Here is a 15,008-nt window from a genome sequence, read left to right on the forward strand (position 1 = left end):
TGTCTGACTTCACTGCAGTGTGGAAGGTGTCAGCTGCTGCAAGTGTTCCCTCAGCAGGTATGTTTGTGCTCAGTGGCCAGAGCTCCTGGGCTTCATCAATTCGTGGCTTCAGCTGGTTCTCAGCTTTGTCAGAAGGTGCAGGGGCTGGTTTTGGAGTAGTAAAGGGTGAGCTTGAAGTGCCAGAGGCTGTCCCTGTGTGGCACAGCTCATGGGTGATGGACATGTGTCTGTAACAGTTGAAATAAATACCCTTTCATCAGAGTAGAAAATGGCTGCTTAATAATCAGTCCTGACTTGATTAAAAAGCCCCCTGCCTGCATTGTTCATGCTTACTACCAGCCCAAGGCAGCTTTTTTTTTTACTGCATTCAGGAGGGTGGAGCAGTACAGGAAATGGAAGGTTAAAGTAAGCAGAATTCAACAGCTGTTAAAAGTAGCATCTATGAAAGGACCAGACCCAGGGGTCCAAGACTACCCCAAAGATGCTCAGCCCCCCAAGAAAAACTGTTCTTTATACAGCTAACAGACAGCTTTAAAAACTGCTTTTGTGAGCAAGAGTGGAAAATTAAGAAAATCTAAGCACCTTCAGAACATCAGATGCCCTTCACCCTGCATTTTTTCTCACTTAGTGTAGCTTGGGTGAAATAAGTGTTGCAATACATTTAGTAGTGATTTTTTTGCAGCATTTAATGCTAAAGGGTCTGATATAAGATGGAGGTGGCATGGGACATGCTCCCTCAGGAGCTGGGTTAGCCTGAAGCCTTATGTGCAGTAAAGTTGTGATCATTTTGCTAAGTCAACACTTTGAAAACAGAGCAACATGGGCTGGAAGGAACCACTTGCCCTTTCTCTGCTTTCAGCTGCTGCTGACTATACACTCATTTTTGATGCATTTACCTTTCTGTATGTAAGCCTACAACAAAGAACCCCAAAGCAGGAGCATTACTGGCCCCTCAGCAGCTAGATACCTCTTTAACCTAGTGTAAAAAAAAAAAATCAAATATTCCAGCATGAGCTTTTCCAACTGCTAAGCAGTCCTTTTATTGCAAAAATCAGTACAAAAGTACAGAGGTCCCTGGCTCTCAGAACCTCAGCCACCCATAAACCAAAAAGCTGCTCTACTCTGCTGCCAGCCGGTGGAGCTGTTATGTGTTCTGTGTGAGCTGCTGCATCACAAGGGCACAGAGACTCATCAGCTGCAAGTATTCATCAGCACCATCTGCCAAGCATTTGTCTACTTCCTGCAAAGAGAAGAAGAGAGAAGGTAAAACTCTTTTAAAATGGTGGTGCTGAAGGCAGCTGTCTCTTAGGTTACAATGGTGAACACCAAGATGAAGTTCGCCAACAGTTGACTTCATTGCAGCGACTTCTCCAGCAGTCACACATCACGTACCCATCACACCAAACCAGGAAGAATGGCCTCCATCTTCTTGAGGAGGCCAAGGCGTGACAGCTTACATACAGGAAGGGATGCACCATTTGCTCTGCAACTAACTGCTGGGAGCATCACTCTGCAGGTCATCAACACTATCTGCCTTTCTTCAGTGAATTTAGCAAAACCTCCATCACAGCTGTCTTGTCTTCCTGGTCAAAGTTTAGCAAGTTCGTTAACTTTTTTTGGAAAGGTGTATTTTACACACCAGAACAAAAACTTGCATTTTGCACCTCCTAGGGTTTTTTAGGTGCTGACTTAATCTTGCCTTATTAAATAAAAAAAAAAATAAAAAAAAAACCAAACCACAAACATCTTGCTTGAGTCCCATTAGAACAATATAATATGCCTAATAATTCACTTAACTGTATTTCAAGTCTTTCTCATGAAATTTCTCAGGACAAAAATTTAGGTTCTACCAAGAAACACTCAGAACTAAAAATAAATCATTATGTATACTTCTTGGGAGAGACAGTGCGTAAACAAAAATTAATCGGTGGAGATGATGAATTTTTTTTTTAACTCAAGCTACAGACTTACCGCAAGTTTCTCAACAATGACAGATTTCTGCTTGTCACTGTAATCTTCACTCTCAACAACAGTATCATGCAGCTGGTTTACAAGCTGAGCAACAGCGTACCCTTCATTAATGAGATTCTGTGTCCGGGAAAGAGGAAAATGGAAATGATTAGCAGCAGAAACACCACAAACTGGAAAACCAATCTGAAAAATTCTGTCCGAGCTGAAAGACTGTACTGAAATTTATTATGGAACTTTTAAATTTTATAGGACAAGTCAGTAGTCCGTATACAGTCCAGCATCCTACCTGACAGGGATCTGAAGTGAGCACCTAGGAAAGACTGCAAGAGCATGGCAGGCATATAGCAATTACTTTGCCCAAATATTCCAGCTTCTGACAATTTACACCTCGGGGGATTTTGTGAGCTAGAGACATTTTAAGCATTTAACAACCTCCACTGAACCTGTCCAATTGTATTCTAAAATTAGGAAAGCTTAGCATCCACAGCATCATGTGGCAGTTTCACAGCCTTCACATTTTAAAGTGCCACCTACTTTGATTTATTTTCTTCATCTGGTAGTTGCTAGCCTTAGGCATATAGAGATCTGTAAGGCCAAAACTTTTTTAGTAAAATATAAGCCATGGCAACTAAAGATAGCTTGCTTTTTTTTTTTAAATCAGCAATGCCCAGTTACAAAACCAGTAAATATTAAGAAGAGTAGTCCATGAAGACATTTAGGCAGGGAGAAATTTATGAAAAATGAGTTGGTGCAACCTTATTTTTCTGTACAGCAAAATATACACCCGTGCTTTACAGAAGTATGCATTTCAATAGTGTCAACTGCATACTGAGCACTAGTATTTGAAACAAAACCCCACCATGAAATGCCGACTCTAGAAACTGGAGAACAGTTCCAAACTATTACATTAGATTAGATCATGGTTTGAAGAAAGACTATACCAGCTCTAAGGATTTAGAAGATCACCTCTTAAGATCAACATATTTTCAGACATCACAGTAAGTAAATGTGAAAGTGTAAGATAGTGGCATCCTCACAAATCCTGGCATAACAGTTCTAAGATCTGCTGCAAGTTTACAGGAGAATAAATCCAGACTCAAACCCAGAGGTCCTGCCCAAACTATCCAGTGAGGCTCAGCCAAGTAAAAAGCAGGAGGCTGACCAATACTGGCTTTTGTCATACAGGCATGGAACATTTCACCGGAAGGGAGAATGGTACTATGGCATCCTCCCCTCTGTCAGGGACAACTCCTTGATTTGAAATCCAGTTCAAGACTGTCTGAGCCTCCTTTAAACTCATGAGATTAGGAATTCTCCATTCTTCAAGAGAGTAAGAACCTTTTCTGTATTAAAGAAAATAAATCCACTTCTATACCAGTAGCTTGTGCCTTCTCCAGCAAGATCTATTTTAAGTCACTGCAGTTTGTAAGACAATCACTAGTTTACTGCAAGATTCACATGAAATACTTTAAAACTGAAGACTTACTACAGCTTTATTCAGATACTTCTGATCTAACACAGCTTCCGTGTAATGAAGAAAGTGACTAGTCCAGAGACTAGTCCAGTCCACTGAAGACACAGTCCTAAAGGCCTGAGCCAAGTGTCTTGCTAGAAATTCCTACTCTGCCTAATTCAGCCTAACAGCTCCACGTGTCAGCAGTTTAACTCAGGACAAAGCCAGAGTCACAGTGGTAGGGAATCTTATTTGCAGCTTTGACAGCAATTCCTCAGCAAGGAAAGATCAGAGTACTAACTTGTAAAAGACACGCGTTCCGAAACGTGCATCCTAACTGACCTGAGGCCAAACGTTCTTCAGCTGCAGCCCAGCAACAAAGGATTCACAGGGCAGTGACCTAGAAAAATATCCAGGCTAGAGCACTAAGAGGACTCTACCTTTGCCAGTGTTTCCAGTTTCTCAAATGAACCACTCTGGCAGACAGATAGCAGTTCATCAGTTGTTTCTTTAGGGATGACCTGTAAGAAGAAGTTACATTTCTTAACTTCAACTTTGTAAACTTCATTTTTAAGTTGATGCTTACAGTAACAGATACAAACTGCTTATGAAGGAAGCCATTTTAGTATTTCATTCCTCTACACACCCAACCACTTTCAAGCCAGTATATAAGACACACTAGCTAAATTTTAAGAGTGAGAGCAAGGCTGTAATATTTGTCCTATATTGGTGATACTAAAATAAAAACTATATAACGATAATGAATTGTCAAAGTCACCTTCATAAATCCAACACACAATCATTTATTCAGGACACTAAGTGGAGGACCTACTTCAACAATTAGATCAGCCAATGCTTTCTGTACCATTCGACACCTAAGCAAAACAGCAAATCAGTTTTCTCTCCAGTGATGCACCAGGGACACACAAAAAAAGCCCAATGCAACAAGATCAGACAATACATCAGAAGAAAAAAAGTTGACATGCGATTATTTAGCTCTGAGCAGAAAAGCACTGCCCATGTTCTCCCCTCTACTCACTCCTGTCAGTTGAGGGCCTGGACAGTTCGGTTTCAAAGCTTCTTTATTAATCTTTTGTACTAAGGTCACTCCAGGGTCACAAAAGTTATGTACAACCAAGAACTTGAAGTCTTTATGAAGACGTAAAGTTGGGTTCCTTTGGTTTAAACAAGCGTTATTCAATAATGGAATTTCATGCTTCTCTTTCCTATCATTACAGTCAACTTCTGTCAGGTTTCTTAGAAATTGAGATTTACAGATACCTGTAAGTGAAATCCAGCCCTTTTCTACAACTAGATACACAAAACTGAACAATTAGTTCACTGAGAAAATTGTTTAAAACTATTCTGTAAAACATGCACAGTAACAATTGCCTCTGGTTCCATCAAAATGAAAACCTCACAACCCTTACAATTAGCTATGGTAGTAGCACCTTCAAGGGAAGTGTGTCCATCATTAAAGCCCACTTAATTTCCAGCTCCTCAACTCCTAATCTCACATTTCTTTGTTTACGGGGTAAGTATCTTGCTGCTATAGGAACACCTTCACACAAGTTTTATTAAATGCATTTCCTCTCAGGTTTCTCCTGTCCTTGTCAGTATTACCTATGTCATTCTAGAAGAAATCACTGCTGTTTTGTTAAAAACCAAAATCTACACAGATCCTTGAAGAGACACTGTCACTGTGAACGTTAAGTTGAAAATGAGCTGCTACTGGAAGTCGTTCCCCTGTGGTGCTTCCAAACTATATATTGCAACGATCTATAGTTATGTTCACACACATATATAAAAGCACCAAAAAGATGTTCTAGTCTACTCTCCCACAACAGGCAATACATTTTGCATTCGTGGGCAGAATATTTCAACTTCAGTTTGAATTATAAGACTATTTTACAGTTTTCCTTGACTTACAGAATAAGTTGCTAGAAACTTGCTATGTAGTAAGTGTACAGAATCAGGCAGTCTTTAAAATTCTGGTGGGCAATGTATCGGTACCATACTGCAATACTAATGGGTATAAAACAATTTTGTTTAATCAAACTTAGAGCAAAGGTAGATACAGGTAGCAAGTAGACTTACTACAAAAATGCTTTTCAGACTAATTACAGAAGAAACTGTAAAGCATAGCTTACCCCAGCAATTTCAGTGACTATCTTCTCTGTGATCTCTTTCCCACCCATTAGGCGAGTGGCACTTTGAAGAAAAGTAATTGCTTTTCTTAAGTCCCCTTCTGACACTTTAACAAGGTACGATACTGCCTGAAAGATGATGTCAGAAAATGCCAAGTTATATGTTCACTGTTAATTAAAATCCAGTACACTTTCTCAGCACATTGATTTTAAAACATCAAGTAGTGCCTAAAGCAGATTATCACAGACAGGCACAATACACAAGGTACAAAGCAACCTCTCAGTAATATAAATGTGTGCTGGCAATTTTGGAATGAAGCATGGTTTAATGCAAGTATACTCAGCACAGAACAAAAAGCCCTATAGTTTTGCTTCAGTTTTCCCTAGTGGACATTTCCCTGGTTTTAGGAAGACTCTTAAAATTCTTCCCATGTATGGAAGGAAGATAATACCTAAATGAGTTTTTATATTGTATTTAATAAAATTGAGCAGTCTGGAAAAGTATCTTGACTTAGCCCCTTTCACTGCAATGCAGTTATGCACTGGATTAAGGAATAAAGTTACATGGCAACCATGAAGTTACCTCACTGCTGATTTTCACATGTTCCTTCTCAGAAACGTCCAATAGCCTCTGCTGTTGGATTTTGTCTGACAAAGGCTTGAAGCGGAATTTGGAGCATCGAGATGTTAAAGGTTCAATTATTCTGAAAGAAAGGAAGGTAAGTGTTTGGTAAATGAATGCATGGGTGAAGTTCATACAGATAAAGCTATCATGGCAGAAAAGGGCAACATAACTGTAAAACTGCAACACTGTAAAAAATTAGTTGAAACCTAAACATTGTCTTCAGTCTTGTATTCACGTAGCTAGATCTCTATTCACTGAAAACTATGAAAACTAGGTATCAACCTCACGGTGTGGGGAGGGGGGGTAGAGTACAGGAGAGGCAACAAGTCCAAATAAGCAACAAATTTGACACATACCTGCTGATGTAGTTACAAATAAGGCAGAAACGAGTTGTTTTAGATTCTTTTTCCATTGTGCGTCTTAAGGCTGCCTGGGCTGCTGAAGTCATTGAGTCTGCTTCATCCAGGATTACAATTTTAAAAGGAGGACAAACTTTACCACTGAAAGACAAGAAATCTGTTAACCAGGAGACATGCAATGTATAGACAAAGTAAAAAAAAAACCCCAAAAACCAAACAACAAAAAACCCCACTGCAAATAGCAAGTTATATTTTACTTAAGTATTTATACCCAATAAATAGAACATATTCAGAGGTTCAGTCTTTTTTTTATTATTTTTAGATAAAGGACTAATATTTGTAATATTTGTAATAAAGGAAGGGGACGACTGGGTTCCCACAGAAAGACCGGCACTTGAATACTGCAAAAGTCATCTAAAATACGTGCTCATGCTTTAAGTTTCTTCTTTGAACAACTAATGCAGCTCTTCTTTTTACAGGCTTCCTGATTCCCTGAACTTCAAAGAACACTGCAACAGACTAATTTCAGTACACAAGACCACTTCTTGCCAGATAGACCTGGCATGCAGTTTCTTCCCGCTATTTCCACAATCTGTTTTTTCCACATATACGGCTTCACCTGCACAGGGCTTCTCACCACCTAACACCAGAGTCTTGTTAGCATCTTATAAACTAGCACCCTTCTTGTATGAGATGCTGCAGATTAGAAGTACTAGACAAGTAACTTCCAGCACAATTTACCCAAAGAAGCTTTCCTATGGTAGTCAGACAACATTTGCAAAAGCAACAACGTATCACCACAGCTAGAAGGCTTGATCTTTTGGGGCTTTCCCTGTCTGCCTGTCTCTAACAGCACTAGTAAAAGTTCCCCCAGGAATTCAAACTCTAAACATTAAATTACATGAAGTCAAAGCTTAGCCAAAGCACCGTGTGTGTTGCAGACTTCTGGGCAGTGCTGATCCATCATTTATACTAGAGTTATAAAGTTAACCTAAACAAAACCAACCATCTGCTTTGTCCTAAGCAAGAGGGGTTTGATCCAGCACTTACTCTGAACGGCTTCCAGATGCAGTTAGCTGAGCAAAAGCCTTCACTTTTTCCCGAATCACTTGTATTCCACGCTCGTCAGAAGCATTTAACTCAAGGACTCTTTGCCGGAATAATTCAGGCCTGCAAAATTTTTATTACAACATGCATCATTACAAGAGTTAGCAGCTAACATTATAAAGTATATCAACAACCCTTCTAGCCTTTTTGAATGGCAAGTATTATCTTTGCCAGCATTACTAAATAACATACTTTGTTAAAAGACAGTTAAGTTGAGATCATTAAATGTTAGGTATGAATTTCCATTAGCTATTTTTACAATTGCCTCCCAGACTGCAGAAAACAATGAAGTGTAAAATTACATCAGTTATCCAGGAAAAAAAGTAGGAAGTTGGCTTCATAAGTTCAGAGCACTATATTATATGCCTTTCTACTTATATGCTGTAAGCAATGTGGAAGAACCAGTAAAATGCCCAGATAGAGTCACTGGCAGTGTTCTGTCATTGCAATACTACCAGAAAGAAATACCTAGAAAGTATAATACAAACAGTATTTAGCAGCAGTACTATACAGCAGCACCTCTGATTAAAAAAACAAACAAACAAACAAAAAAACCAGTGGATTTAAGTTCTGGGAATTCAAATGGACACACAATGTGGAGTTGTCTTCCTACTATTAAACTAGAAGTGGTTCTCTCCGAAAAACAACATGAGCCAAAAATTAAAGATCACAATTGAAGGCCAGGGGGAGGTACTAAAGTCGACATTAGATTTGATCATAATATCAAACCACCTCCTCATCCATTTTTTGTTCATGGGTGACTGAATTCACAACTCAAAAACTCCCAAGTGTTACAAGTGAGTTGATGAATGTACACAGGCTGAATTTTAGTCTAACTCCCAATATTACTTCCAGACGCAATTCAATGGTGCATAATGGAAAGATTACAATTCAGACATTTTATGAAGTACTTTGAGATCTGTGTGTAGCTAATAACTTACTGAATATACCATTAAAATTGGAATTCCTTTACAAAGGTCAGTAAGCCATTTCTTTTCATACTCTTTGCTATAGGGTTACATGGCTGCTAGTCTCAAGTGTATTAAGTCTACAATGATAACAGAAATCAATGACTTGTGACAGGACAAATAAGAAAGAAATCTCATGTTAGTGCCAAATTAGAATGTAAAGATATTCCTGAAAAAGACCTAGAAGCTACATCAGAACAGGCAATGACAAAAGGCACTCCGTCACATGATTAGAAGACATATGATCGTTGGTTACACCAAAGCAACTTGATTCCAGCTTACCCATAGAGTTCTCTAGCAGCTGCCAAAATAGTGGAAGTCTTTCCAGTTCCAGGTGGGCCATAGAACAACAGATTGGGAAGCTGAAACAGCAAGGCACCATTTTTAAGAAAAGCAAATAAACAAAACAAACCACAAACAAGAAAACCTACTGAAAATCTGAGCACCTAATAGAACAGAAACTATCTACTCCTCCTGGTAAATAATACCAAGTCTCTCACTTCTAGGTCATTGCACATAGTGCTCTAAAAGGAGGACAAACAGTTGCTGTTTATAACACTGCATGAACAAGCTGTTATTTGGTGGTACCATCACATGGTCTATCAAAATTGATACTTCAATTTATATCTTATTTTGATATATTCCCTCCAGGTCACATCTGAGATCACTAAAGCTTATAGAACTTACTGTTATGACTGCAGTGACATGCAAATGTATCCAAGGATGCCCTTCAAATAGTCTGGATAATACTAGCAGTGAGCTGTGACAAAAATCTGTCACAGGTTAACTATCCCTTACTTTCTCAGCTCCCCAGACTGCCTTTTCAAGCCATGCTGTGAATTCTGTGCTGCCATTAACTCCACTGCAGTAAGGTAGCTTGTGAATGCCTGCACTATACTGCAGTGAGTGCAATGCAGACATAACCTAACACTAATCACAGAGATGCTTGCAACAACTGACTGGAAAGCATAGCACTGGCAAATTTCTACATACATCCAAGGATTTTTCAAAGGAAGAGATGAGTGGAATTTCTTAAAGAGAATAGGTTAACTGCTCCTTCAAATAATTTAATTAATAATCTCAGCATGAAAAATAGGAATGCATTAAAGAAATATGCTGACACAGGAAGATCAAAGCAGCACAGCAAAGACTGCAGTAATAATTATAGGATGACATTTAACAGCGCAAAGCATAAAATCTCACAATTTGAGAATATAATTAAATATCTGCTAGACATCTGGAATTCATCAGCTGGAATAAAATAAAAGCTGATTGTTTTGTCTGTCAGTCAGAGGAACAGTGTAAGCCTGTGTAACACTGTGGCCCTAGAATGTGCACTTTCAATACAGATGAAAAATTAATGCTAACGGGGGCTAATAAGACTTCCTCTGGAAAGCTACACACAGTTCAGGTCACCCTTAGTCAAGGATGATGAATCCAAACTGGGAAAGGTGATTAAACGAATGAAGAGCCTATCTTATGAGAACTGACTTTCATTTTAAAGGGTTTGATTTAGTTAGCTCAGCAAAACAAAGCTGAGAGGGAATATGACTGATGTCCCTATCAGAGCAATGCAGGGACACAGAACAAAGTTGGCATAAACCAAATTTCCGTAAGTTAGCCATGCTAAATTTTGGCTGAAATCAAGCTTTCTAATTAGCAAAGGAATGATAGCTTTCTATACTACTATTTCAAGACAAACCTCTCAGTCTAACTTGATTTCCAGCCCTTAATAAATGTTCTGGTTTTAAAAAGAGTCAACTAAAATTAGATTAGAGAATTTTATGCTGAACATAGCAGGCAATGCAGACAGAATGGGAACAGCAAAACCAAAGACATCCAAAAGCAGAGAAAAATGCAGGAGTACACAATCCATAATCAGAAAATGAAATAGACACAGAGCAGTTTGGTAACAAGCATCCCATTTTAACAACTAAGATAAGACACAGAGAACAGATTCAACTGTGTACGTACTGTAAAAGTACAGATCAAAGAATTTCGATCTTTAATCAATTTATAGTAAATAAATCCATTTCAAGTTTTGCCTGCTCTTTCTGCCAATCATTCATTGCTTATTTCCCTAGTTACTAAAAAGTAAACAGCATCTAGTACTAACAAATGTTTTTTCAAGTTTAATTAGCTACCACAACATCATTATCCCCCTATATTTTTTAGGAGAGCTCCAGGGAGAGGAAGTGTTTATTGAATGACAGCTGAAAATTCATCAAAAACCGTGTTAGGTTAGCACCCTGCAAGGGTAGACATTTTTGTGGAGATTTATAATTTCATGCCTCTGTGCTAATTCACACTCTACTAGTTCTCAAAACAAGCATTAGCAGGTAAAAAGTTTTAATAAGACTCTGTTTCCTAATTCCATTAAACCCTTTACTACTGTTTCTGTTTCAGCCTCCTTTCTGCTTGTTTCTCCCTGAAGTTATAACCAGTATTTACACTACTTTTCAGCGAGGACAGCCTAGTCCTTTATGTAACTGTGGCAGTATTTTTAAACAGACTGCAACCTGATCTGGTTATCCATTTTTCCATGCTTGCCAGGGGTAAGCAGGATACCTGCAGGCATCACCCTGCTTATGGGAAAGTTACCGCATATAGTGCAAACCCCAACTCCTTTTCTAGAAGTTTCAGTACAAGTGAAGATGTAAATTGCAATGATAATCCTACACCTAACTCCCTTTTCAGTCACTAGGATATCACCAAGTAAACGAAAATGAAAGAATACTATGATACTTGTCAGTTTCTTTGCAAAAAGCAACAACAAATCAAGTCCTGGCAGACAGAAATAAACCCCTCCAGTTCAAAACCACTTGGACTCTGGACTCCCCAGTTTATAACAAGACAGATGCTTGCTATTACAGATGAAGATATATCAGGAACTTAAAAGTCCTGCTCCATTTAGCAGCTCCCAAACCAAGGCCCACAAATACAGGCCAATCAACAAAGGACTGGCTCTCCATTTTCAACATTAAGGTTTAAATAAAGCACATTACACAAACCTACAGTGTTGTCACAGCTGTTTCTTTGATCTCACTAGATCTCCAAATTCAGTAAGAACTTCTGAAATAAGTACCAGTCAGCTCAGAGTTTAAATTACACTTTTGCCTTTTTGACACAATAAGCCCATTCAAGAATTAACAAAAATGTCCAAATTTTAAAAGCGTCAAATATTTTAAAGTACGTGCGTGATTTTGTTCTCAAATGCCTTGCTGAGTTTGGGTAGCTATAGCAAAATACAAAGCCTGCAACCATAAGAAGAAGTTATAATTTGCCTTTTCAACTCAGAAGGCAAAAAGTCAACACAAGTGTACTAGGCTCATAACCTGAGAAACATTGCTGATCCAGAAGCTGTAAGGTTTTAAATAGCTGTTGCTCAAAATAGAACTTCACAACCCATCACCTAAGCAAAGTTACATGACTGATATGTCCAAACAGAATAGGTGGCAGCACCTCATTTCTCCTTAGATATTAATAGTTCCTGACTAATTACCTCAACTGTACAAATACTATAATATAGCAGCATTGCTGTTGAAACCCAGATTTCTATGGGTACAACATTTCATGACAAGGTCATATTACAACAGCATTCTCAAAGTAAATTGAATCTGGAGACATGAACTAAAGAAAGAAATTATACAAGTCTTTCCCAGTTCTGTCATACCAGCTTCATTTTGGCTCCCTACACTAAAACACATAAGGTACCTCTGCTTTTGCAAATTCTGATTAAATGAATATTTTCAGATAGAAATGGGCTCATATTAGTCAGAACCAGAACTGCAGAGCAAATTGTCTTAAGATAAAATTTTCAGATCCCAAAGACTACCTGTGCATATTGCGCATCAGAGCACACTACAAGTGAAAGGCTTCTTACATAAAACTCTGGAAGGTCCAAATTGTTTGTTTTAGCTCTTGGTGAGCAGAGAGCCGTAACACAAATGTCATTTTCAGAACATCCTTACCAACCACTTCAGCTGGCATTAGCAGTCCGCGAAAACAGAAAGAGCTTTTGGAGCACAAGAATGACCCTTCTAGGTGGAAACGTGGAGCAAAAAGTCTCAGCATGTACGAAGGAAGGAATTGACCAAATTTGCAAAAAAAGCACAGCCATTTCTTGGCTACCTACTTTATTTCTCCCTTCAGTCCCTCCACCTCCCCATCATCTGCTTTGGAGGAAATAACCATCATTCATACTGAATATATTTACTAAATTTTTACCCAAAAGCACATGCAAGTGTAAACAAAAGCAACTAAAAATGCTCTGCTCACCCTCTTTATATTCTTAGGTCACAGACGCCAACACAGGAGTGACGTTAGTGCAATTGTCATACTTAGCTTTTTAAAGCCAAAAGAGACTTACCCCAAAACTTTAATGCAAAAAATTGGGGGATTACTATCTAAGTAGTAGACCTGGCACTTGCAACTTAAACTTCCCTCATTAGCAAACAGTATATTTGTTTTAACATTTAGCAGTTTCACAGAAGCACTAATAGATCACTAGAACTGTTTAGGAATGACTGGCAATCCAGACTTTTCTATGAAAGAAAGATTTCCCCTCTCCTCTTAAACACAAATGTCAAAAGTACTAGCTGAATAGTAGTGCAGAGACAATAAAAGCCTTTCCATATTTGAAACTATTAACAAGAAGTTTACCAACTGAGCTTTTCTGGAAAAATTCCAAACTGTAATACAGAGCTGACAATTTTACAATGTCCAGAGGGCTGGAAACATCACATATTTCACACATATATCACAACATACTATGAGGAAGCCACTTAGCTTGTTAGTAAAGTACCACTGTAAAAATTATCATTGCCGAGTTAGAAAAAAGAAGTTTTTGTTACCAGTGGCTAAAGGTTCTGCCTAAACGTACTGATTGGGTAGATATTATCATTACACTCACATCAGCACCTTCCAAGGACTTTTTCAGCACAGCAACAACTTCATCCTGGAAGGCAACTTCATCCACATTTTTGGGGCGACTAAATGAAAAGACATTAAATGCAATTTATGAACTAACACAGTTTCAGAAGAAGCTTGAAATTGAGAAAAAAAAACATTTCCCTTTCTGACCACATCAGGTACTGAAGAATTACAGCAAGTTTTGTAGTTGAGGTCAAAATCATAACGGGAAACCTGTCTAATGCCTCTGGTCTGTATTACTGAAGTGATCTAATTTCTCAGGAAGCTGTTTGTCTATTTCTATTGTAAACATCTGCCCGAGCTGTCTTTAGAAGCAGAACTATATTGCAGACTGCAATATTTTACCAATTTTTGAGCTGATAAAAGCTTCTCAAAACCAAAGCATTTAATGCACTTCTGCACCAAGCCACAGTGATGAAACGGCACCACTTGACATGAGCGATGCAAGCATTTTCTGCTCAGTTAACACCAACAAAGGGCTCTTACAGGAGTTCACAGTGCTGGTTTTCCCCCATAACAGAAAAAGTTAAAGCTGTTCTCCCAGGTGGGAGACACCTACAGCTGCAACCCTCTTTGCTATGCACCCACCCCCTCTTCCACACACCCCCTCCAGATCCAACCCCCACACACACCCGAGCAGCCACTGCCACCCCTGTCTGCGACCCCACTGCCCCAGAAAAGCCCTTACTATTTCTCCACCCAGGGGATGGGTTTGAGCTTCTTGCCCTCCCCGCTGCTCCCCGCTGCGCCGGCTGCGCCCTTCTCCTTGGCAGCGGGGGGCTTGGTGCTGATGGAAGACGGGCCTTTGAGGAAGGCCTGCATGGTTCCGACTTAGACTGGGCTGGACTGGGATGGGATGGGCCGGGGCGGACCCGGCCCGGCCGCCGCCTTCACCTCACAGCCTCACGCCCCTCAGCCCAGCCGTTAGACCGAGCACGGCCCACACACAGCCCGCAGCAAGCAAGCGAACGAGCGAGAGAGCCCACCGCACCACAGGCCCCACAGGCCCTTCCCGCCAACCCGCCACCGGCCGGGGGCGGGGCCGCTTCCGCCTGCCGAGAGCCAACCACAGAGCTCGGCCCCGCCGTGGAGACGGGCGCTGACGTAACGCCTAGGAGCTCAAGGGCCGCGCGGCGCCCGCCGGCAGCTCTGCGCATGCTCCGGTTTCTGAAGCGGGGAGGGGGGAGTGGCGGTGGGGGTGCGCGCGCGCAGGGCGGGGAGCGGGCGGTCCCGCGCGGTGGCGTTACCTCAGGCCGCCGTGGCCGCCCTTCTCCCTCAGGGCGGCCCCGGCGGGGTGCCGGGCGGTTGCCGCCCTCTCCTCGCTATCCCTCACAACTGCCCCTTCCCCAACAAGTGAAGGGGGGGAAAAAAAAAAAAAGCCCCGTACCAAAGCAGCGCCGAAAGCAAGCGAAGGAGGGGCCTCTCTTGTCAGGAGGTGGGAGCCAT

General features: G+C 40.4%; 1 protein-coding gene across 1 annotated transcript; it reads right to left on the bottom strand.

Moving 5' to 3' along the window:
• Positions 1–1,010: 1,010 nt before the first annotated feature.
• On the bottom strand, positions 1,011–14,606 carry RFC4 (replication factor C subunit 4). Its single transcript, XM_069792604.1, has 10 exons — positions 14,251–14,606; positions 13,543–13,621; positions 8,913–8,992; positions 7,606–7,725; positions 6,553–6,696; positions 6,155–6,275; positions 5,575–5,700; positions 3,865–3,945; positions 1,972–2,088; positions 1,011–1,240 (listed from the first exon to the last, which is right to left on the bottom strand). The coding sequence occupies exons 1-10, from the start codon at positions 14,382–14,384 to the stop codon at positions 1,145–1,147; spliced, it is 1,098 nt and encodes a 365-aa protein (XP_069648705.1). The 5' UTR covers positions 14,385–14,606; the 3' UTR covers positions 1,011–1,144.
• Between the last annotated feature and the right edge of the window lie 402 nt (positions 14,607–15,008).

The sequence above is a fragment of the Haliaeetus albicilla genome, chromosome 9 (assembly GCF_947461875.1).
Source record: "Haliaeetus albicilla chromosome 9, bHalAlb1.1, whole genome shotgun sequence".
In the NCBI taxonomy this organism is placed as follows: Eukaryota; Metazoa; Chordata; class Aves; order Accipitriformes; family Accipitridae; genus Haliaeetus; species Haliaeetus albicilla.

Bases quoted from the DNA above. Each gene is read 5' to 3' on its own strand.
- RFC4 (XM_069792604.1), bottom strand. From the start codon at position 14,384: ATGCAGGCCTTCCTCAAAGGCCCGTCTTCCATCAGCACCAAGCCCCCC. The intron at 5,701-6,154 runs GTAACTTCATGG...ATCATCTTTCAG, and splicing joins ATGTGAAAATCAGCAGTGAG to GCAGTATCGTACCTTGTTAA. The intron at 2,089-3,864 runs GTAGAGTCCTCT...TCCCGGACACAG, and splicing joins AACTGGAAACACTGGCAAAG to AATCTCATTAATGAAGGGTA.